General features: G+C 38.9%; 1 protein-coding gene across 1 annotated transcript in view; it reads left to right on the forward strand.

The window, feature by feature from the left end:
* SERGEF (secretion regulating guanine nucleotide exchange factor) overlaps positions 1-24,601 on the forward strand; it is a 148,987-nt gene that overhangs the window by 76,582 nt on the left and 47,804 nt on the right. The window contains 1 exon segment of the mRNA XM_008922081.3: positions 8,543-8,579. Within this exon segment, the coding sequence (XP_008920329.2) occupies positions 8,543-8,579 (37 nt within the window).

Here is a 24,601-nt window from a genome sequence, read left to right on the forward strand (position 1 = left end):
TGGGCAGCACGGCTGGACAGGGCTAATGAAGTGGTGGCTGTTGTCCTGAGGTAGGATGGCCTCAGCCATGGCCACACTGCCAGCACTTATCTCCTTTAAGAGGGTCTTCTAGGGACACTGTCTGCGTCTTCACAGCATGCAGTTAGAATACCCCGACAGTCAGTTGTTTGAGGGTATGAATTTTACAAGAAGTGCTATTTTTCTTTTGAGTTCAAAAAAAAAAAAAAAAGGAAGGCTTTGTGCTATTGTGTAATCTTGCAGGCTGTGTATCCTGAGTTCACTGCAGTATGTTTGTTATGGAGAGGAACTGTAGCGACATCGCTTGCAGTAACAGCACAGTTAGGGGAGAGCTGAGTTCCTGGGGAGAGCTGAGTTCCCACGATATGCACATTTGATTGCTCTCTGATTCTCCCCAGCTTCACTGAATATTCCAGAAAATATTCCAAATGCATTAAAAGTGATGGTCTGTTTTGCCATAAGGAAAGAGATTTGAAGCCCAGATTCTGTTGAAAAGCTTAAAAAAGCAGTTATGTGTCCACAAAAGGAGCTTGGAAGTAGTTGTTTAAATGGAATTCAGTGTTTTGCCGCCAGATAATACTTGCTGTCATGATTTTATTCCAAGCCTATAAAATGATTGATAATGTGTACTTAGACAGAATGTTTGTCTGCAATCATTGTTTAACAGAACCATTTCATTAAGTTCAGAGTACTAGAAATTAGCACATTCAGATAGGTAATGATGACATTTATATGCTATAGTGAACTTTTGTCTTTTTGCTGTTTGCATGTACAAAAACATAGAAAGAAAAGACAGATACCAAGTGAGTTTTTTTGCAAGCTACAAACTACAGTTCTTGACCTGAAAACATCAGAATAATCATAAGGATGTGTGTGTTGATGGTACAGTCAAATCACTGTATGAAGAGATTTTGAAACTTTGTGTTTCTATGGTCTTGGTTTGTTTAATTTCTTCTGTCAAAATGGTGTTTGTGGCCTCAGATAAAGAGCAAACTAGCTGAAGTCCTCAGAGGAAACCTAAATAGATTGTAAGGTATTCGTCTTAGTGCCTCTCATTCAACTTAGGAGAGATAGGCACTGGGACTGTAAGGAGCTGGGAATTGTGCATGAAACAGTCTTAATAAAAATAATTCTGAGAAAAATGGTGAAGAAGTTCCCTTGAGTAAAGCTGTGCATCTGCTGCAGACCACATTCGGCTAGTTCAGATTTGGATGTGGATAGAGAGATCTGTAATGTTAGTGAGGATTTTGGCCTTGTGGGATTTGCACCGCACAGTCATGGGGTTAGGAGTATGAACACATTACCAGTCAGGGCTTCTGTGATGAATGATGTCTTTATCAATCAGAAGGGATACTTAGTCTTAATTTTCACAACATAATAAAGACTGAATGGACATCTTGTTACAGGAAAGAAACTGGAATTGAATGACCGTTTTATCATTTTCAAAATGATGAAAGGACAGACAAAAATTGGTTTGGGACTGAGGTCTTGATTACAAAACTGGAAAATTTTTACAGACAGGGGAGGCTGAGTGATATATAAAAGTGGCAGAGCTTGATTTTCCTGGAATGAGAGATGCTAATGCTTTCTGAACCCCAAGGAAGTAAGAGAACTGCCTGAAGAAGGATACAAGAACTAATTGGAAAATCTTCAGGCAATGGAGAAGAGCAAGCTGACCTTGCTAACTTGTGAAGATTTTTATCACTCTTGTCTTGGCTATATTCTGGTCATTCTACTAAAACCTAATACCACTGAGTGTTCTTACTGAGATCTTAGCAACTTTTGTATTGTCCTGGAGTCATCTAAAGATGAGGGTTTTTTTTGTTGGTGGACACAGGTCTTACTTCATGTTGACATCTCAATCCATCCATCCTCAGTCTGAGGTAAACAGTACATATTTCATTTTTTCAATGTGACCACAGTGTGTCCAGTTTTTCAATGTCACCACACTTGCCTTCAAGCAGATTTAGTGGGTTCATGTGGGTTACTGTGATGTAAACCTTCCATGAAAATACTGACTGCTTTAACAACTAGCTTTTCTTTCCTTCTTTTGTTTTCATCTGCCATTTCTGATCTCTTTTGAGATTGTGGTGTTTCCTACCTGATACTAAAGATTAATTGTTTTTTGGCGTGTGGTTTTGTTTTGGCTGGTTGGAGTGTTTTGTTTGTTTGTGAGGTTTTGTTTTGTTTTGTTTTAATTGGTGGTTGGTTGGTGGTTTGGTTTTTTCCTGTGTTGTTGTTTATAGGGAGTTTTGTGTGGTTTGGTTTGGTTTTGTGGTTTTTTGTTTGGTTTTTTTTTTTTTGCTTTGGCCTAACAACTGTTTCCATCTTCTGCAAGCACTTGAGACCCAAGCTGCACCAACTAAATCGCAGAAGTGCAACTTCACCCTGTTAGCCACAAAAAGCTGTTCCTGGAAGTGTAGTGCTCAGTGAGTCAGTGGATAGCAGAGCAGTGTCATAGATAGCATTGTGTGGTTGGCGTCATAGAGTAGGAATGTGTGCAGAGACTTACATAGATATAGATATATATACATCACTTGTGGCATGGAGAGTGTAGAGGCAAGCTCTTGGGGTTGGCCAATTGACAGGACAGGAAACTGAGTCATGGGAGACAGGACTGTGAAATGGTGGGTGGAGAAACAAGGGAAATGCTGCATGGGGAGAAAGTATTTTGTGCCTCGTGCTGCAAGTGACGCAGGCTTGGAATTTGTTTCAGGCAGGGAGGGCATAGATCATAACTCTGGAAGCTATAGAATGCTATAAAATCTTTCTTTGAGAGCTTACTGCATCCTGGCAATGTCTTAATGCTTCTTCTCTTCCTCCATGCTTGCTAAGGTCCACTTACATGGCACATTAGCTTTCAGTCGGGTGTGTCTTAAAAAGGAATGTTCTGTTCCAGAACTTAGTGCACAGGCTTCAGTTTAAAATCTGTTGTGAATTTTCTTGTTGGAGTGGAAGTCAAATTGTATACAAACTAAAAAGCAAATTACACAACATCAAAAAAATCTGCCTTAAGTAAAAGATTAGGTTATTAGATTGATGAAAAATTGAAAATGTCTTATGAGCTATAAGGACACTTGCCCTCTTACTTTTCACCTGCTACAGCCAACAGCTAGGAACATGTTTTGCATTAAACTAAACTTAGTCTTGTGCTCGCCAAGGAATGTGAATAGGTTAGCAAGCTGCTTTCTTATCAATCAGGAGTCAAATGATCCAGAAGAGGAACACAGAGTTCCTAGTAAAGGATCATTGGAAGCAGGACAGCTTTGCTAATTAGATTCCTTTTACTTTATTTTATTTTATTTTTTCACATCAATAGAATTCTGCATACAAATGTAGTCAGACTGAGTATGTCAAACAGTACAAATTGTTGTTACGATACATTAATCAAGGGCATGGAAGAACAGCTCTGAGAAAGAAGATTCCCCTGTCTTATGTAAGTTTTGATCTGAAGTCTCTGGGTCACCTCGTCTCCTTCCATTAGGACTCTGATCTCAGAATGAATAAAATTTGCCATCTTCTGGCCCTACCAATTTCCTTACAGTGATATTTGTCAAAAGATTTGAGATACTGTGGCTAAAGTCCTGGATAAAAGTACTTACATGTTCACTCTTTTGCAAGTTTCCTTCCCTTTCCTTGCCCCCAGAAGAGCTATGCTTTGGTGCAATTAGAAAGTTAGAAATGGTAGTGACTAGAATCTGGATAAAACTTAAATGTCCTATCTTCATTCATCCTTAAAAATCATTTTTGTACATTGTACTCTTCATCTCTACAAGGTCATGGAAGCCTCTGTAGCCTTTCATGTTTTGGGAAATAATTGCAACTGAAGGGAATTACTGTGCACTCACAGGGCAATGAAACAAAAATAAATGGCACTGAGGTCCTTTTGTTGTTCTAGCTAAGCACTCTGATGTTTGGATGCTTGTGATTTTTGATTCTGCAATCCCTGTTGTGAGTGCAGCTCCCTGTGCCTCTTCCTTGCACCCCCCTCCCCATACTTTCCTTTCCCCTCTGCTGCAACGTGGGACTGACTTAGCCTGCAGTTCTGACTCCCATCTCTTTCCTGATGGGTTGCACAACAGATCCTCAGTTGGAGCCCTGGGAGTACAGAAAGAAAAGAAAGAATAGCCTTGTGGTCAAGGTACTAACTTGAAACTTGGATTTTTATACATTTTGTCAGACTTGTTTTGTTATAGTGTTCCAAAGTCCCTTAGGGGACGGCTGACAAAAGGTATTTTTGTCTCTTAATTACCGTTTGAAATCAATAGGAGACTATGTCTAAATATCCACATGAGTTTTATCCTGTGTGTGTTTGCTTGCTGTCTCCAAAGGTGAGAGCAATAGCGTCTTACCTCATAGGACTGGGGGGGAAGCAAAACGAGGGATAACTCTTCTTCAGAAAGATCTCTATCCCAGATAGAAGAGGGAGGTGCTCTGTATTTACCTTCATCTCTCCTCTGAACCTTCATCCCTGATAAACATCTTTAGTAGATAACCTTCTCTTCCTAACATGTATTTTCTTTTATATATTTATATACATACACACATATATATGGGAACAGTTATATAATATATACTAAATGTTATTATTTTATTACTTCATATAGTGTTTTTAAGATAGAAAATTTTTTTACTCTTAAATATTTTCCCTATTTTGAATAACCCACTGATTTTACATTCAGTCAATTAATATTTGTTTGGACTGGGCCATAAGCATATAGGCAGGCTGCAGAAAGATGCTGGTGTTTTGCCCAGAGTTCGTGGTTGCTGTGCTAAGATCTTTCCTCACTGTCCATGTAGCTTATGTCTGTCATTGTGCTATTTATCATACTATTTATGATTAATAAAATGCTGGTCCCTTGGCTGCTTGTAGCACATGTATTTAATCTGGATGGATGGATGGATCTGAACCACAACCATTGCTAGGTAGAAGACAGCTTGAAAGCACACAATTTAAGCGAAGAAACAAACAATTTATGTGTGGTTGAAAGAGCACAGATAATAAGGTAAATAAGTTCTGAGTAAAATGGTCCCTAAGCATTTTTTACTAGCCTTATAGGTGTTTATCAAATGCTTTGAGACCGTTTATATAGAGATCACAGTATTCTTCACAACTCTTCTGAGATTTCCCTCCAAACTGAGAACTTTAGTATGAATTGTTTTTGTGTAGAGGTTCATGTTTCTTAAGCTCACAGAATGCTTCACTCAACAGCAGTCTCTCTGATTTGTCTTTAAGATTAGTGATTTTTTTTTTCAATGAAAACATAATGTAAAATTATTGCCCAATTAGAAAGCATTATTATGTGTTTATAAGTATCCCTGAATGTACTTATCCACTGGAAGCGTGCAGATGTCTGTTGGAATTTAATTTCTCTGCAGCACTTTGGGGGTGGGGACCAAAGAGAAGTAGCCAGAAAATTATGGTTGCTGCAGTAAATACCAGGCTTTTCCCAAGGACCTGCACTGGCTACAGAGCTTATTACATCTAATGTAAGCATAAAACATCTGTTCAGCAATGCTGGTCTCTGGCTGGTTTGTCTTTGTATCAGCAAATCTGTCATTCTTAGCTGATTGTTGCCTACTGTGGGGAGTCATGGGGGGAAAAGAGGGTGTCACATTCTAAAGCTTATTGTAAAAAAGATGTCGTGAAATACCTGCAAGGCAGTGCTGTTCATTAAGCAGTGGCAACCTGGTTTTCCCTCTGTGGTGTGGTGTGGTCCCTCCTGAGCTCTGGAGTCATAGGTGTGCTGGCCAGCAGAAATCTTGTGAGTGGATGGTGTAGCTTGTAATAAGCAGCATGGATGGTTAATAAGGTGTTCCAGAAAGCTAACTTTAGAGTCCCCTGAGGGTGTTTTTTTATTTGGGGGTTCCTCCAAAGTCAGTCTGTGTTGTCAGTTGGTGAAACCCTGAGATAAGGCAGAGTTGTAGTGAACCTTGTGCTCTCAATCTAGCAAATTCTTCTCTAGAGCATAGAACTGCTGCTGGTACATGGCGTGTGATGTCCTTCCTCTGGGCCATTGAAGGTGAATCCACTGCTTTCAGCAGTGATTTTGTTTGACTTCAATAATTTTTAGCAAAGCTGGCACTTCCAGTGAAGTGGCTTTTACCCACCCAAAAGGGGTGAGGCAGCACTACTCACTGATGCTTTGCAGTAGCTTGTACCCCGTCAGCCCCAGAGCTGTAGCTAGTGTGTTTGCACAGTGCATTGGCCATGAGTGGCTGCCATGGGGGCAGCCCCCCAGCACTGCCCAGTCTGTATGATGCAGGAATTCCTGGACTGGATTGATTGACTCCCTTACAACCTGATAGCTGGCTATTGGGTGGCTCTGAACAGTGGGCAGAGTAACAGCTGCATGAATAGCGTGCAAAGCTGTTTGAGATCACCAGCGTTCTTTTATCTGGCTTGCAGGCTCTGTAAATGCCTCTATTAGATGTAGGAAGAAAATGCTTCTTCGTCAGGGAGTGTTTTTTACAATCTAAATAACACCTTGTTTGTGTGGGGCTTTCTTTTTTTCTTTTTTAATGTAGTGTTTCTGAAGCAGGTCCTGGCAGCATCAGTCACCAGCCTGAGCAGTTCTTTTGTGCCGATGCTTTTGAATCTGTGCCTGTGTTAATGTATTTCCCAGGGAAGTAGCCAAGACAGGATTATACACACCTCAGATAAAATTTATTTATTTTATTAGTGGCAGCTCCAGTATATCCAGTTTTCAGCACTTGGTGAAGATGAGAATTTGCTCTTTTGCTAGAAAGGCTTTTCATGTGTTTCCATGTGTGGATCTTGTTTCCATGGCATCAGCTTTTAAGCTTGAGAAGTACAGGTGAGAGCATTAGCTAGTAAATAGGCATTAGGAACCAGCCCAGCTCCTGTGTAGGGTTCTGTCTTGTGGTGAGGATAGTGATCTTGGATATGCTGATGATTTATGCATTTAACAGTCAGGATTTAGAGTTTCTCCTGTCTGCAGTATTGTGGGATAAAAGACTTGATGCAATCCTGCTAGTGCTCTTGCATTATGTTGCTTTTCCTGCTGCTCTGTCTTGATTTTTCTGAAGATGAGGCCTCGTGTCCTGTGTCTTGAATTATTTTTTCTGTTTTAGCAAATGCTTTACTGTGCTGGCTAAGCACCCCTGTCCTAAAGAGTCTTTTTTGTCTTCCCTGCCAGTATTTTGTGGGGATGGCATTGCCCAGATATTTCCATGTCACATTTGTGATGCGGGTGCGTTATGAGCAGTAGTGATTGAGGTGTTCATTTGTAACACAAGTGCTCAAACTAGTCTGTGTGTCAGTCTTTGGGTGTTTCTTCTCCAATAAATACTCAAGCACAGTAAGCTGAGTACAAGATCTGTTTTATTAACTTCTGTGGTTTTATGTTCTGCAGCCATTGAGGTGATTATAGCTGTTTCTCTGGCCGTAAAAACTATAAAGTTATGCATGTACAAAATCATATAAAATTTTGATGGTGTGGACTTCTATTTTTCAATATAATTGAGCATATACTTCTGTATTATATTTTACCATTGTAAATACACTTCAAGGAGAATGTGCCTATTTTCTCCAGCTCAGTAGTAGGTGTAATGGGCAAGTAGGTGCAAGACAGTGAACGGGATACAGAATTTTGAGAGGGTTGCTTTTATTTCAATTAAAAACTTGAGGACACTCAGCAGAGTAACCTTGTGTAAAGTGATGCCTGTATTGCATAAGACAATTATACCAGCAGTGAGATTGAGAAAGAATTCAATGGGAAAGACAAGCCCTTGCAGTAGGACAGTGGGCTGCTCTTGGTGCTTGTGTTACCATCATCTGTGAAAAACTTAAAAAACCTCAGTGATACTACATGATATGTGCTAAAGGAGTTTAAACATCAGACATGTTCACAGCAGCTGCAAAGAAAGACAAATACATTGACTATGAGTTTGCTTTGAAAAGAAGTTAATAACTGATTTCCATCATTAATGACCTAATAGAAGAGTTGAGTTCTATGGTAGCTCTTCTCCATGTTAGTCAAATGGCCAAAGGGATCATATTACTTCAGGTTAAGCACACTGAGCCTGTGTACTTTGAGCAGTTCTCCAGGGATCAGCTGGAAAAACTGTGGATAAGAGAAATGGAGATCTTCATCGCCCTTTTGAATCACATCTGTCTCTATGGCTCTGAGCTTGCAAAGGCTTAATCTGCTTTTGCTTTATGCCTCTTGTTGGATCCAGTGAATGTTTTCAAGGGTGTGATGTTTTTGTAGAATTGTGACCAGTCTTACTTCAGAGGATTGAAATGTCAGTGGTGATGGTGACTGCATTTGGAAAAGAAAATGCCTCTATTAACAAAACAAACATACACTCCTGCCACTGAGCCCCTAAGTGAGGTTAGAAATGAAATTTCATTTAAGAGTGACAGATCTTCAACCTTGATTTTGCATCCTACAAAGTGTAGTTGTTTGTTTCAGGTTAATTTTTAATTTCCTATCATAATTGTGGCTGTTTTCCTACTGGTGAGCAGGTTCTCATTTAGTCATATGTATTTCTTTTTCAGATTGCATGTGGCTCAGAGCATAATCTGGCAGTAGTTGGTAAGTAGCTTAATTTTATAACAAATCCTCTCACCTTTTTTCACTTTTAGTAGCACAAGATGAAAGAAAAACGTGCACATCAAACATACTGAGTGATTAAGGGCATTGTGTGCAGCTGAAAGGAGGAAAGTAACATATAGATATAGAGGAAGGAAGGAGAGAATCCAGTGACATAAGTGGTGATGATGAAAATGTGTCCTTATAGGCCAGCCCCTGTAAGGAGAGAGAGGCTGATGGATGTAACAGCAAAATACATTTGCAAAGTAGTACAACCTTGTTGAGATTGGAGCCATTGCAACAATTCAAGCTGGAGATTCAGAATAGCATCTAAGCTGAAACTGGTCAAAAGTATCTTTGTTTAATAAGACTAAAATTATTAACATGGAAATTTTCAGTGACAAAAAAAAATCTTGGGCCTTTTGTAACTCGAAACTTGGAAAATCTTCAAAATGTCAATCAACGGTAGTCAGGTTTTTTAGTGCGTTTTAGTATAAAATGCAGCTGTTGTAATAGTGATGAAAGTACTAGAAAGCTAATGTCAGTGGAGAAATTGAATTTTGTGTACTAATTCCAGGAACAATCAGATCCTTGCTTTCGTGTGATGAGTTGATAACTGAAGTCTGAGACATGTTTGCTATTATTTAGAATTATTTGTTTAAGAAAATTTTTAACTGTAGATTTTAAGTGCTTTAAAAAAGGAGGTCAGCATAATTATCCCCATTAATAGTCAGGGCAAGACAGATGAAGAAAGGAATTCTGTGCTAATCACAGCTAGAAATGAAACAGTCTTCTAAGTTTCAGTTCAGCACTCTATCCACATAGGTATTTTTGATTGCCATGACTGATGTATTGAGTATTAAGTAAATAATTTCCTTAATTTTTTTTAAGTGTGGTATGACAGATGCAGAGAAAGCAGCTCTATGGTATCCAGCCTGCATTCCATGCTCTAATTGTTTAGGTTTCATTAAGTGGGCACAGAGGTGGCATTCTGTATATACAGTATATTTCCATATATGATGTAGAATATTTTCCAATTATCCTTCTTCAGTTAAACCTTGTAGTGAACTTGTTAAGTTCTGCTTAGCTTATGGCTGGATTTAAGAAAAGATTTTCCCTTTGCCTTCTTCCTACTTGTTCAGAGTCACATGCCTGTATTAATTGTCAGGCTGGTGCTTCTGAATGTCGACTGAAGAGCAATCTTGTTTCTTGCTGAATTGATGAAGTAAAAGTGTACTGTTGGCAGATCCTTCCAGTGTGCATGAAAGCAAAGCATTCAGTTTGAACAACCTTCTCTCTCCTTTTAAGCTTTCTGCCTTCTAGGCAGAAATCTCTGGAAAAAATGGGTAGGGGAAAGAAATTCTAGAGGAAAGTTACAATAAACTAAAAACTTTGCATATGTAAAGAACATCATATGCCTTTCTAAGCTGTGTGCTATGCTCATTGAATTCAATGGGGAAATTATCAATGCTGGAAGCTAGTCAATTTTATTTTAAGGACAACAGAAATGTGATGTTGCAAATTTTTTGAGCTGAAGAACTGTGATACAATTTATCCCCTAAATGAATTTTTACATATGCTTTTAAAAGGTTGACATTTTAGAACATTCTGTGGTAGGATTTTTCTCATCACTGGTCACTCCTAGTTCAAAGCTGTCAGCTGTTATAGCCCTTAAAGATATCACATGGATTTCCATGACTGTGTCTACTCGATTGCACAATTTTCTAATAACTTATCATTCAAGCAGAGTTTGTTTAGATCAATGATATCATCAATGTTTTTATTAATTAGTAAATCCTTGAATGATTTACTTCTAAACTGAAATAACTCAAATTTGATATGAAGGGTAAACTGAAAAGCCTTTAACAGTATATTCAAGTCGCTATTTCTGGCTGTATATACAAATGCGTTGGTGGTTTTTTTGTTGCATCATTTTTTAAATAGAAACATTTTTAAGACAGAAGCTAGATTTATGATTCATTCCACAAATGCTGAAGTAGTGTTCCAATCATCTTGCCAGGGATGCAAGCTGTTTGATTTGTAGGGCTAGCAAGCAGTTGCGTTTTGTCATGTTACTTTATATAGTCTGCATCCATTTGTATGGTTCAGTTATTTGAATTCTCTTTTCTTGCTTTATTCTAATGAAGTCAGCGCAAAATTTGTCTGTTCTCTTCACTGTGATGGCCCTTACTCCCTTGTTTTTTTGTGGCAAAATTGGTAGAATTTCAGTTTTATGTGATCATGAGATAAATGTTTGATAGGAAGGATAATGAGATATGGGTTGTCTCAAAATTTACCTACTTTTTTGAACTCAGTGAGTTGTGTAAACTTCTTCAGTTCTAACCCCTGGCAAAAACAAATTTTTGTTTTGTTTTGGTGTTGTCCTGTGATATTAATTCTCAAATTTTTAAGTATTGTAATATCTTTTCATGTTTGTGTGACTTTTCACTTGAGAACAAAAGTTCTGGCCTCGTAAGAAAAGACCTTGCACTTTTCACCTCTATCGAGGATTAATCATGATGGGAGCCAGCCTATTTTTGACTGAAAGAGAAGGAAATTTATTTAATAAAAGTTTTATATAACATACCAGAAAAGCATCTTCCAGCACTGAAAACTGTGTGTGCATTTACTGAGCGGCTTTTCTACCTGAGTATGGTACTGCAATGTTAGTGCTGAACTTCATGATACTAAGACAGAATCTTTGAATGCCTGCAGCACACAGTGAAACTAAATCACTGTGACAAAGTTGAGCTTTTCCAGGTTTGTGAGTCTATAGTGTTTTCAACACTGAAGAAGTAAGGAAGTTTGATTGTTACCCTAAAACTCATGTGTTTAGAAACGGTATTTATGGAGAAGGCTCTTTGACCCTCCTTTTTTGTAAAAGAGAATAGTTGTCTTCTAAGAGAACACTTAGCATACCACATGCAGCTCATGAAATGCTACAACTTAAATAATCTAGCAGTATTAACTATGCAGAAGTAGAGATGCTATAAAATGCAACAATGCCTTGACTATGCTTCAACCACAGGACATAAGACAGAATGCCTTGAAGAACCTCCAAATGCCAATGTCTTATTTTTATTAAAATGAAATACTGAAATTTTATTCAAGCTTCTTTGAAGTAGTTAAATAAAAAAAAAATCATTACAAGGATGACAATTCTGTAGTCTGGCTCCCCAAAACCTTAGTAATGCATAATATCTCCTTTGCTCTTGCTTTTAGTACTTTTCTCAACCTGTATAAACCAATAAAAATCTTCTAAACAAAAGGTACTGGAGGATGTGTAGGGAAAAGTGGCTGTTTTAGAAACAGTTTTAAAAGCTAATTAGTTTCAGTTGAAGTCCAGCTTTAAAGAAGCCTTCAAAGGGGAATTTGTGTGTCTGGAAGACAGAGATGAGGATGTTTCAAGTTTACCCTCTTCAAAACACCATACCAGAAAATGTTAAGTGTTCGGACATGTGGTTACTTCAGATAATGCAAATGGGTTTTCCTTGCACTTTCATAGTCAGTGTGGTGAATTCTGACTTCTCAGGGCTATGTTAGTTTCTTGCATGGAGGATTTAAGATGTCCTTCAGTGAGGTAGTCAACAAATCCAGTCTTGGGTACCTCTGTGTAGCATCCCACACCATTGACAGTGCGGGTGATGGTGGTGCATGAGTGTTCACAGGAAGAAACTGGGGGCTTTGTGATTATTTTTGTTGTGCAGTTACTCATTTGATACTTGTCTCTGCCTTCTTCAGCTTTTTTTTCTTTTTAGGTTACCTACTTAGCAATGCTTTTCACGTGACTAATGGTAGGGGAGAGGGCACCATTAATTAATGTTAATTAACCAACCCCAAATGCCAAGGTGGCCACCCAATCATGAATTTTTTTTTCACATGGAAGCACAAGTGACATGTGAGGAGATAAGGTCCTGACTGATCACATTAAGCACCATTTCAGAATGTTCAATACAACAGCATTATCATGAAACATTTTTAAAATCACTTCTCAACATTTCTGCTAATCATAGGCCCTACCAGAAGAGGGTTAGTTTGTCTCCCACTGCCTTTTTTGTTTGCTGTATTTTAGAACGAGCTTCAAGATTCTGTCTTCTCTGTGGTTTTTTTGCAATTGCAGCTGTAAGTATCATGACACGGGCATTTGCATCCTTTTGAAGCTGGAATTCATCCAACTGGAGAGTAAACAGCAATAATAAATTTAATGGAAGTAGCCTTTGTAGAGGAAATTAGGATAAAATATCCCTCTGCTCAAATGGCAGGTCATGCTTCAAATGGTCTGAATTAAAGTGTGCAATAGTGCTAGAGAGGCAGCAAAAGGGTTGTTATTTCATGATCTGTTAAAATTTGGTTTTTATATTCTTATGCTGGTAGGACATAGCAATTATGAGTCAAAAAACAAATGTGATCGAAGTGATCAAAACTTAGGGAGCTGGTGATACACATCCTGAGGTGGTAGTGGTGTTAATGGCATCCCAAACACTTTGGTTCCACATTTTGTAATAAGGAAGCTGAAGGGTTCCTACGTGGGAGCCACTGCCTCTTAATTAACGAGTTACATTCTCTTAGTAAAGTTCCACGATTCCAACTGAATTATTGTATAAAGCATCAGCCGGGAAAGTACTGTAACGGATTATGAAAGATATATTTCTATGGCAGAGTGAGCACCAATGGGGAGAGGAGGCAGTGCAGGCTGATGGACGGATCTCTGCGTTATGCTGACAGTATTATTTAGATGTTCGCGGCAGCCCCACGAAGCCGGCAGATGTAGTCATGTGTCTGACATTTGGTCCCGGGGGACTCAGCAGTCTGTCATGAAGAGAAAAATCATAAATTCTCTCTGTTGCTGTGGTATTTGGAGGAATCTTCAGCATACACGGTGGAGGGCACTGGTGTTCAGCAAGGAGCTTGAATCTGCTAGTCTGTTGCTTTATTTATTATGCATGAAAAATCCCAGTGCAGCCAGGGTCTCTATTGTAAAGGTTTCCTGGCAGACCAGCATGGAGTCATGTTGCAGCACGCTGTCTCTTTGCATTGCAGCACTAATCACATTCTCTGCTTATTAAAGGGCACCTGGCAGGACTTCGAGTAACCATCACTGTTGTCATTTTCATGTGGGTTATATGTCGACCTTCTAAATTTATTCCCTGGCAGAGCCATTTGGTATGTCATTTAGCTCTTAATGTGGCTTTGACTGTTAAAATAGGTCTTCAAACTATAAGCTGCTTTGGTTATATTCATTGTAAAAAAGCAATCTTGCTCATATCATTACCTGAGCACCTGTCTGAGTGCTTTTTACAAAACTGGATACAGATCTGACATCACAGTTTTCCTGTTGCGTTTAGATACAGTGAGCCCTAACAGTGTTGTTCAAATGTCTTCTCGCTTTATGTTTCTTTTCTGTAGACTGTTTCATGCTCCAGGCAAACTAATTGTTCCTCTGGTAAGATAGAAGCTGAAAATGAGTTTGAAATGTCTGATTTTTTTGTTATTTTCAGCAAGTTATACTCACAAAATCTGATCCTCTGATCTCTTAGAGTTTCTTTTCCAAGGGCTAACGAAAAGCAAGCTTTCAAGTATCTTGTGAATTTGTAGGTGTAAGGTGATCAGGAGAGAAATGAGGAAATGCTAATTTGAGCGTTTGGAAAAGCCTTCTGATGGGGCTAAAAATAGCTTTGTATCAACTGAATTGTCTGAAGCCAGTGGCTGCTGGCTACAAGAAATAAGGATATTTTGCTGTGAAAAGCTAATTAGATCCACAAGAAAAAATGGGATTGCATTGACAAGAAAGAAACTCCAGAGTTTAGGATAATATCTGGCTGAACTGCATCTTCTGTGACTGAAATGAAGTTTTACAGCTACATTGTCTTCCAGGATTTGTCCCTGTATTCATGCCTGTTTTGGGTGATTTGACTATCCAGAATGCTTTGTTCAGCTTCCTCTTTGCTCTGTATGGCTTATCGATTTAGATTGTGAAATCTTTGGAATAAAACCTTCCTCTGAGTGTGTTTTAGAATTGCACAGAGTAATGGGATCTGATTTTTTTTTTTTTAAAATACTGCATTACAACTAATAATAGTTGCAATCACTTCCCTTCCCTTCCCCTCAGAGAGGCAATTTTGAAATATAATTAATTTTGATGTGTGTGTGTCTCTATCTTAATTTATATAATTTAGCATATAAACAGGTAATAATGCAGTGCTTGTCATGTTGTTTACAGTGTGGTTTCCTGCTGTTACCAAATACAGAGCTGTTTAGGCTCTGAGGATAAAAGCTGTTATTTTTCTATATAAAAAGCTCATAGTTCTTGCAAAATTTTTAACTGAACTTTTCATGTCACCGTGGTGTCAGCTTAGAGTTTGTCTAGAGCTGAGCTCTGGTGCGCTGTCATTCTCTTTCCTCCGAGACACTGCATCACATCTACCGGGATAAATCTGCTGCGTCAAGAACCCTCCAGAAGATGGGGAAGAGGCGAGCGTGCGGTATTAACCTCTGGTGACAGCTAAAACCATCCAGCTGGAACTGTGAGTGGCAGTTAGAGGAGATAATTGTCATAGAAAGCCAGCAAACCATCAGCAAATGCCACCAAACAAGAATTGCTTGAAGCGGAATGTGTGGAGAATACCTTGCAGGTATTGGTGAAAAGTCATTCCACCTGGTTTTAGAAAACGGGGGAAGATGAGAACACTCTTCAGAGTGGGGGCTGCAGTACTGATGCATGCAGCCCTTTGTCAGAGGGTTCACTGGATGGATACTAAGTATTTAGAAAACAAATTAGATTTTATCATATTTGTTTACTCGCAGGCTTTAAGTGGAGCAATTACTTTAAAGCAGAAGAAAAATATATTCAATATATCTAAGGCATATTTATCTGAATTTTCTAAAAAGCAAACAGAAGTAACAAAAATAGGCACCCTTGCTCACCAAAGAGAGATGAAGTGTTTGTTAGCTGTAAAATGAAATAAAAGGAAGGACAAATATTGGGCTTCAGGGAGTCATCCAGAGCATGGAGGAGAGATGCTCACCCAAGTGAAAGCACAAGGCCAGCAAAGCAGCTGAAAGCACTTGGAAGGGCAACAAATTAAGGCTTCAGCACCATCCCACTGAGCAGCATTGAAGTAAGCTGTGCTGGTAATTCTGGGTTCTCTACATACAATGACCTCAACACTTAAACTTCTAAGTGTTATCATGGAGTAGAAAGTTTGCAGTTAAATGGCTGACAGGAGGGAAAGGTGGTTTATATTTAGAAAGCTGGTGTGAGGAGTGCCCTGACAGTGCTGTGGGGTTTGTGGCTCTCCAGGAGGGAATATCTTGCTATAGAACCTCGGGTTGACACCTACGTGCTTGCGTGTTGTCACTATCCAGATCCTTTATGGAGCCCTAAGAAATTTTCCTGTCAGTGCACAAGTAAGTATCTGTGACCTGGCTGTTAGGGAATAATCTCTGAAGCTTTTTTCTTCTGATATTTTGTGTGTGTGTCTTGTTAACACTGTCTTAAATGATGATAGTGACATAGGTCTGAGAGATGATGTTGTAGGGAGACATGTGAAATATTGCAAGGCTGCTGATGAGACAAGGACACTTCTGGGACAACACACATACGCTTTCTATGGCTGTGATTGCACAGGACTAAATGCACACATTAAAGCAGGCTTCCTGAAGCTTTTGTAAACCAAGGTGGATGGGGAATTGTTTCTCTGCCTTTCCATAAGGGCAGATCCTCTTTTCCCGCTTTAGGAATTAGGACTTTGAACTTGAAGGTAGTGGAAATTTTGGAAGAGAAAATCTGGAGGCATTAGCTGGCAAGCAAGATTATTTTACTTACTAATAACAAAGTAGAAGCCGTTCAAGCTTGCAAGCCTAGAGCAAACTTTCAGGGTCAAAATAAAGCAGTTTATTAAAAATCATTGGCTTTAGAAGGATAAGCATTTAAAAAAAAAAATATTACAGGAAAAAAAGTCAAACCACAGATTAAAAGTTGGCATATTTGTAAAAATTGCCCTTCACTTGTCCTTGCTTTTTGATCTTGTTTCACTCAAGTGCTTCTTTATGGAAGGGAGGTAACAAAGTAATTAAAGTAAAAAATGCTTTTGAGACTCATTTCACTATTGTGCTTTTTCCTGTGCATTTGTGGAGTCTCTGAGGAGCAACCAGGCTAAACTGGGACTTTTATTATTTCTGAAAAATGTCTTCACATAATTTTATTTTTAGATTGTTGGGATTTTTTGAACAGTGAGAAAGCGAGAAGGACTGAAAGCTGTACAAACAGGGTTTTAAGAGACATTTAGCACAGCACATTTAACATTTCTTGTGGAGCAGTGAGAAGGGTTAATATATTCGTGGTGATCAAGTAAATCAAACAGGAATTGGGTCAAGCATATTATACTTGTTTATGGCACAGTTTCAAACATGACTGTTCTTAGCAGCAAGGTGAATGAAGTGAGAGACTGCTCCTACATATAAAAGTCTTGGTACCCATCAGTCTTTTAGGAGCAAAATGCCTGTATTACCTGTGTATTTGATCGTGATTGCTCTAAATTTGCTGAAGATGGTAGCACACCTGTCAGTGTTCTTGAAACCAAAGAAACACAACCACCACAAACAGCAACAACACTCACCCTCAAACTAGTGATTTTGAAAAACAGTATGGTGAGTCCTTCTTGGTAGATTTTTCAGATGAGACAGTGACATTTTGCTTAGTTTAGTTCTGGCCTACATACTTCTCCCCTCCACAAATGTAATGGGATAATTACTGTTGAGAAGATAATATATGATGTATTGATTCTGGCATAAACTTTGTTTGTATATATTCTTGCACTGATTTGCTAAATTAAATGTTGTCTAGGAAGACCTTTATATGATGCCAGGAATTTGTGTTATAGGCTTAGCTCTCTTCTCTCTCCCTCTTGTGCAGATTTAGCATCTTATTAAATCCTTGCTCTGTAGCCTTGTATTGGAACAAATTACTAGATTACTATGAAGTGATTATGATGGGGAGGACTAGTCCAAGGCCATAGGTGGAAGAGATGAAACTTCGAAATCAGCCAATAAAGAGAACATGAAATCCAATTTTAACTCTGTTCTTACACATGGGTAATATTCACTTGCTCTCTGTTTTTTATGCGGGCTATTTCTGTGAGTGTGAGGTTACACACAGGGAGCCTGGCATCCATATTTGCTCTTTTGTACACCTTTTTTCTGAAATACCTTCAACCAGCTCATGTAATGCTGTATCACAGTGAAATTTCTGATGCTTATACCAGCTATGAGAGTGACCTCCAATGTTCTTTATGGCCCTTCCTTTGGTCCTCCCAGACCCGAGTTCCTCTGTGTAATTTCACAAAATGTAGCAGAATCTCAGTTTTGATATTTTGTGACCTGCAGTGCTAGTGACTTAAAAATCTATCAGCTGTTCACTGATCTCCTCTCATTCACCTTGTGAGAGAGAATCAGGCTGTTGTGAATCCTCCAGAGTGCCACTGCCAGTGATGCTTTCTGTAATGCAAGACACAATCCTTTTATGATGAGTGAAGGACATACATGGGTAGAAGATTTCGGTTTCCACTTTTCTCAGTAGGAAAGAATTTCTGTCAGTTAAGAATTTTGAATAGAAAGGATTCTGAACTTGATGAGTTTTTGGGTTTTTTTGGTGTTTTTTTTTTTTGTTTTGTTTTGTTTTTTTTTCCTTGTGGATGATGCTGAAAACAACAGTTCAACCAAAGATGGGAAAATTATTCTATCAGAATACATCATTAATCACCTCCACTTCCCCTCCTTTAGGCATTTCGACATTCATTTCTTAAAATATTTAATCTGTCATGACCTTGGTGACAAATCTCAGTTGCCAAGAGACTGAACAAGTAAGCAGATGCATTGCTGTGAATGTCTAAGATATTAAACTGGAGGTTGGCTTCCCTATGCCTTTGATTTTCAGTGCCACCAGCTGCTATCTTGCTGAGTTGAGACATCTCAGAAAATGGGCGGGATGACAAGCTACCCTAATCCATATAATTTTGAGTAGGGAGCTCATTTGACTTGAAAGGTATGTTTGCTTTGGCTTTCAGACTTCGTATTTTCCCCCCTGAACTGCTTCCTCTTGTGTGCTTTCTCCTGTACTGTTTTGCTGGGAGGGGTGGGAAGTTTGTTTTGGTGGGGGGTTTTTTGTGTGTGTTTTTTTTGTTTGTTTGTTTTTATTTATTTTGTTTTGTTTTTTGAGTTCTGAACATTTCAAGGTCTTTTCAAATTGAATGAGATTAAATGTGTGTCTCTTAAAGCCCTGAAACACAATGTGCTACTAAATGAGCACATGGGACAGTTGGTGTGTGATGTGTCAGTGGTGAAAGATGTATGTATGCTCAAAGACTGTTTTCCAGTGTAACCTGCTGAATTTCGTTGTGTTAACAGCATCCTGGGAGCTGTTACATTTGCCACCATGTGTATTTTTTTGTGATATTGATTTAATAAATGCTTACTTGCAACTCCTGTAAAATAAATTATTCCCTAGTTTTGATAGGAATAATTCATAATTTGTTACTGTTTCCTGCTGATATAATATAGTAGATCAAATATGGGACTTTTACTTCAAGGGAAGTTCTATAACTTAGGCCTCCAAATGGGATTACTTTAGAAATATTAGTTGCATACGAGTTCATCCTGTTAACATGTGCTTTACATTGAACATGCAGGAGGATGTGTTATGTATGAAATATTTGTAGCACTCATTGGTTCTCTATGATGCAGACCCTTTGCATGGGTGATTCTGGCCTTTTCTGAGAAGCAGATGTTTGCTTAGGCAATAAAAGTTAAGTACTTTATTTGTGCTACTTCTGTACAGAGGAGGGGAAAGTCTCACTAGTCTCTGTGCTCTACCATGAGTTGTTGGACAGGCCTCTCACCATCTGGTTTGTGGTAACTAAACATGCCTTTAGTCTCTTCTACTACAGGAATTCTTGGTGGGCAGTGAAAGTTTTCATACCAGAGGCAACTTCTAGATATGTTTATTTAAACTGGAGTCTTCCTTTAATCCCAGTAGTGCAGTTCTATTCCTCTCCCATAGAGAAATGCCAGGCAGGAAGAAGGCAGCTGCGAATCTCCCTATGCCAGATTGGAAACAGGGTCAGGGTTGCTAGTCTGTGCTGCTTTTTTTGGGAGCATCTCGCCAGTCATAACCTTAATGCTCACATGAATTTTTTTTCTGTAGGCCCAAAAGAGAAAAAATGTTAAAAGTATCAGGTTTTGATATCCTTGCTGTTCTAAGACCACTCACCGTATTTTTAAACCTTTTTTTTTTGTTTTTTTTTTGGACCTGAGACTCATCTTGCAACCTCCTAATGAAAGGAGGCAGGAATCCAAATGTATTCTGCTTACATCCAAGCCTTGTGTTGCCTGCCATTTATAGCAGGAGTAGTATGATGGTTTGCTGTCACTCAGATGTCACTCAGACTCCTCAGTCTCGCTACTACACTGTTGATCAAGTTAACTGCAAGGCAAGATTCTTCCTAGGTAAATTCTGGATACCCTAAAATAAAAAAATCCTGAATGCTATTGTATAGCTCTTGTAGATTTGCTGAATAAAGAAGCAGCCACTTTAATTTTTTTAAGCACTGTAGTAAAGAAATCTTGTTCTGTTGACAAGTTCAGCATGTGTCTTGTGCAATACTTCTCTGTCTGCTTGGATCCTCCTCCTTCTCCCATCTGCTCCCTCTCACTCTAAGGAAAGGAAACTCCATTCTGTCAAAGCAAAGTGCCAGTGAAAAATGGGGAAGACTTTTAAGAGCAGCTATTGGATGAGACTATTCACTAAAATCAAAACAAATATAATCACTGCTCGCTATAGTTTTGCCCTCTCTACCTGGTTAAGGCTGACACGTAGTAGGATACAGTCCCTTAAGTGAAGACTGTGCAGTTCAAAAAGGCAGAATCACTTACTAGTGCCTGTGATCACTGCTCCATGGCAACATGTTCTCTGCAAGGAAAGTAGCATAAATACCTATTAAGCAAAGAGATTCCCCAGCAAGCAAATTAAATGCCAGAAATCGAACGAGAGTGGGGCTGGTGGTTTTCTTCCTCTCTAGGTAATTAGGGTAGCTACCAGTGAAGCATTATAATTGCAATGGATGCTCTGTAAGTCTTATGAAGTACAAAATGTACCTTATTTTGAAATATCTCGCTTCAGAGACTGCGTATTTCTGTATTTCCAGAAACTGCGTTTCCAGTTATTAGCTTTCTTGTGCTTTGTGAAGCTGTTGCTTTCTGACTTTGAGCATTGTTTCCCTCTGCAAAGATCTTGTGGTTGCTTCTGCCTGATGCTGACTTGCAAATTCAATGTGAGCAGCTAAAGACTAAGAACAATAAACTTATTACAGGGACTTTGTGCATTCATTTAAGTCCCTAGGGCTGGAGCTCCAACCTGGTAATTGTCTTCTCTAGAAATGAGCATGCCGAGTTTCACCCTTAGGGAGGATGTGTCCACAGCTGGTGATCTCTGCCCAGGAGAGTTAAGGATTAGAGAACATCAGGACTGTTTTTGATAGTTCAGCTTGATACACCAAAGTATGGCTGTGCAGTCACCTACAAAATAAGAATAGTAAATGTGCCTATGCTTTCTTAATAGCTGGAATTCGGTTGGCTCTTTGGGGTAAGGGCAACAGAAATCAACAGGACTTTGCTGGAGGTGCAGAGCCTGCAGGCTCCACGGCTGAGAGTGCTGAATGCTCAAGGGAACTAAAATCATGAGGTCTTGCTTGTTTCATCATGCCTCACTCCCTGCTGCTTTGGGCACTCCAATTTACCCTCATCACGTATTTGTTGGGGTCCATGCGGCCATGAATTTGATGCTTTTCATTTCTTCTGCTAACAGGATTTTCTAAATCCTCAATCCTTGGCTGGCTGAAAGCTTGCCTTACTGTCCAGTATCAAGTCCTGGGATATGTGCTTCCCTCCTCAACCCTAAAACCTAAGCAAAAATTTTAAGTTGGAATTTTGTGATCTCCTTAAAAAAGTGTAGGACAGGTATGAAAGGGACTATGTAGGTGAGAACTGTGTAGATACAACTTGTCTGTAGTCCTGTTTCTCTGCTTTATCCAGTGGGATGACTTGTTTTCTCGTGTACTGGCTCCTCAAAAAAGCACAAGGCACAGAGCAAGTGTTTTATCCCATGATGAGGTGATTTCCAGTCTGTTATATAGCACTGTAAAATACTAAGCTGCATCAGTGTTGGCTAGAAGAATGAAGCTTGAAATCAGATTTGAATCATGTTTTAAGCTGTTAAGTGCCTGGCCAAGACAGTAAAATGTTGATGATGCTGCAGTGCTGCAAAGCTGTAACTTGGTAAATAAATGCTTTCTATAGTATAATACACCTCCATTTGGTGTCTGTACATGATGTGCAAAAATGAAAGGTGTTTCTAGATGCAGAAGTTAAAAAAACATTTTTTTGTTCCATTAATTTAAGCAAGCAAATACTAAGGAGAAGTTGCTTCCAACTAATTATATTTTTCCCCCTCAGCTTGACGCGGCTCTAATAGGTACATACTCTGTCCCTAAATATAGAGAAACTATGCTGAAGGAAATTCCTGACAAACGGTGGAAAACCATGTGATACATTAGTATACAGTGGGAAAGTTAAGTTTGGATTGCATGGTGCAATGATCCATCTGTCTTGGCATTTTTTTTTTAGTTTTTTTTTTTTTTTTTTTTTAAAAGCTGTTCCATGGCTCAGAAGAGCTGGAGTTCAAGTAAGTTTTTCTGGAAATTAACTTCATTCACTTCTGGTCAGCTGCCATCAATTCTTAACTGTATGTGTAACTTTAAGGCTCTGATCTCTTTCAGAACTAGTGAATCTGTGTCATCTTACTGCTCTGGAATGTTTCTGGTAAATGAGATACATGACACTTGCATGGAATTTGAGTGATTTCAGCCAAGATATTTAGAGTTATTTTAACTTTATTCATTTTTTTGTTCACACATGTCTTTGGGGGCCCAGCTTCTTGAGGTCATAAGGCATCACAGGGGATGAGAATCGGGCTCTTTATGGTCTATCAGATTGATCACTGTCTTTGAGTATTCCTTTTCAAATTTTTACTGTTTTCATATTCTGGTGATGCAGAATGATTATATGATATCTTCAGTTGCTTCTTACTTTCCATCCAGATTGCAGCCTCTTCATTACACAGCTGTAAATTCTAATGTCAGAACCAGGCAGACACAGGCATTTAGTACTTTAACCCTTAGAGGAAGGAACTGGATTGTTTTGTAGATACACGTGATGTCTTGGCCCAGATTTGTGGACCATTTACGTACACATTGATATGTCTCAAAGATGTAAAAACAGTTGTACAGGAATAACTTTTAGATGTCATTTGTCTCTTTCATTCATGTTCCAGGACTACAGTGCAGTAACTTAGGCTTTTTTCTCTTCATACCACAATAATTTTAAATATTAATACTTAAATTGAAATCATGTTAGTTCCCCTTTCAATAGAAGGCTAGGTTGCTAGTCTAGAATATAATAGAAAATATTTTTAAGTATTTCTGCATCTGGTTCTTAGGTTCTACCAATTTGTAGTCATTTTAAGGAGGGGATAAATAGCTTTTAGATGTCTCACTCCCTATTGCTTTTTTCAGAAGAATCTGAGGGATCAAAATAAGAGAGATTCTCAAAGCCTTTTTAATGTGGGGTTCCAAGGGAACTGCTAAATAACTTCGACCTTCCTGTGCTCTGTAGTCTCTGCAGCACTTATCCACCCTGCTCACCAAAAAATCATGAGTGTTAGCTGAATTTGATGATCTTCCAAGTTTTGTCAGTGTCATTCACTGTTGAAAATTTCAGGTGCATTGTTCTGTGTATTTTGGACAGTCAGAGTGACAGGCAAGTTGATGCTGCTGTTTGTATGAAACCACTCAGTGACAGATGAGTTGCAGTAAGATGGATCACTTCTGAACAGAAAGGGAACAGATTTCTTTGCAGGGCACAAGGAACAGTCTGAGGTTTGATAAATGCTTTTACGGAGGGTATAAGATGGCCCATTTAATAATTTCAGTAAAAGTAAAGCTGAGCCTTTGATCTGAATGCTAAGCAGTTAATTTCTCTAATATTTTTGTTAGGGTAATAGTAATCAGGCATTCCTTTAAAACTCATCTAGTCTGACCCTTGTGAATTTGGTGTCTTCTTTTCAGTGTCCTTATTTGTGTTTTCCCAAAAGTGCTTCAGTTTTATATTAACATTGACTGAATGCCTTCTTAAAGCTCAGCATCTCTTGCTGTTCAGGATATGTGGTTTCTCTTTAATCTTAGACTGACACTTGCATAGAATATTTAACCATACTGTTGTTCTGATAAAACAAAGTCATCTTAAGGGTAGTCTCAGCTTTCCTGTAGTGCACTGGTGCACTGGTGCTACTGTTCTTCATGGTAATCAAACTGGAACAACTCTACCTTGTGCAAGGCAACACTCAACAGAAAGAGGATGGAGTCTGTAATTGTTCAGAGCAGTGAATGTTCCTTCAGAGTACTGCAAGCTGCATTGCACAAAGGGAGCAGTGGTCTGTAAATAAGTAAACGACTCCAACCCTCCAGAATGCGCAAATCCTCCGTCTTCACCGCTGGGTTGGTTCAGAGCAGCTGCAACAAAGGAGAAGGGGAAACAGGTTTGTGAAAAGCACAAAAAGTGCTTCACTTTGTTGATAAATATGCAAGACATTTCTCCTCTGAGAATGCTCCTGCCAAATTTGCTTAGCCTTCTATCTTTATTACAGGAGGTTGAAACAGGCATTATAAAGAATGACCAAGAAGAGGGAAATATATTGGCTTTGTCTCTAAACATGTAAAAACTTGGTGTGATAGTTGAAAACACAGCACTTTGTTTTGGGTAGAGAAGTGGGATATGTAATTTCCAAGAGGCAGATACTTTGTCTTTGCCTGATTCAAGACAAACAGCTGAAGTGACATAACCCCTCTGCCAGCTTGCAGTTTATAATCCTGAGAACGAGGAACATTTATAGGAGCACTTAGGCAGTGTATGCAAAT

This window comes from Manacus vitellinus, unplaced genomic scaffold (genome assembly GCF_001715985.3).
Source record: "Manacus vitellinus isolate BGI_N305 unplaced genomic scaffold, ASM171598v3 scaffold_30_pilon, whole genome shotgun sequence".
Taxonomy (NCBI): domain Eukaryota; kingdom Metazoa; phylum Chordata; class Aves; order Passeriformes; family Pipridae; genus Manacus; species Manacus vitellinus.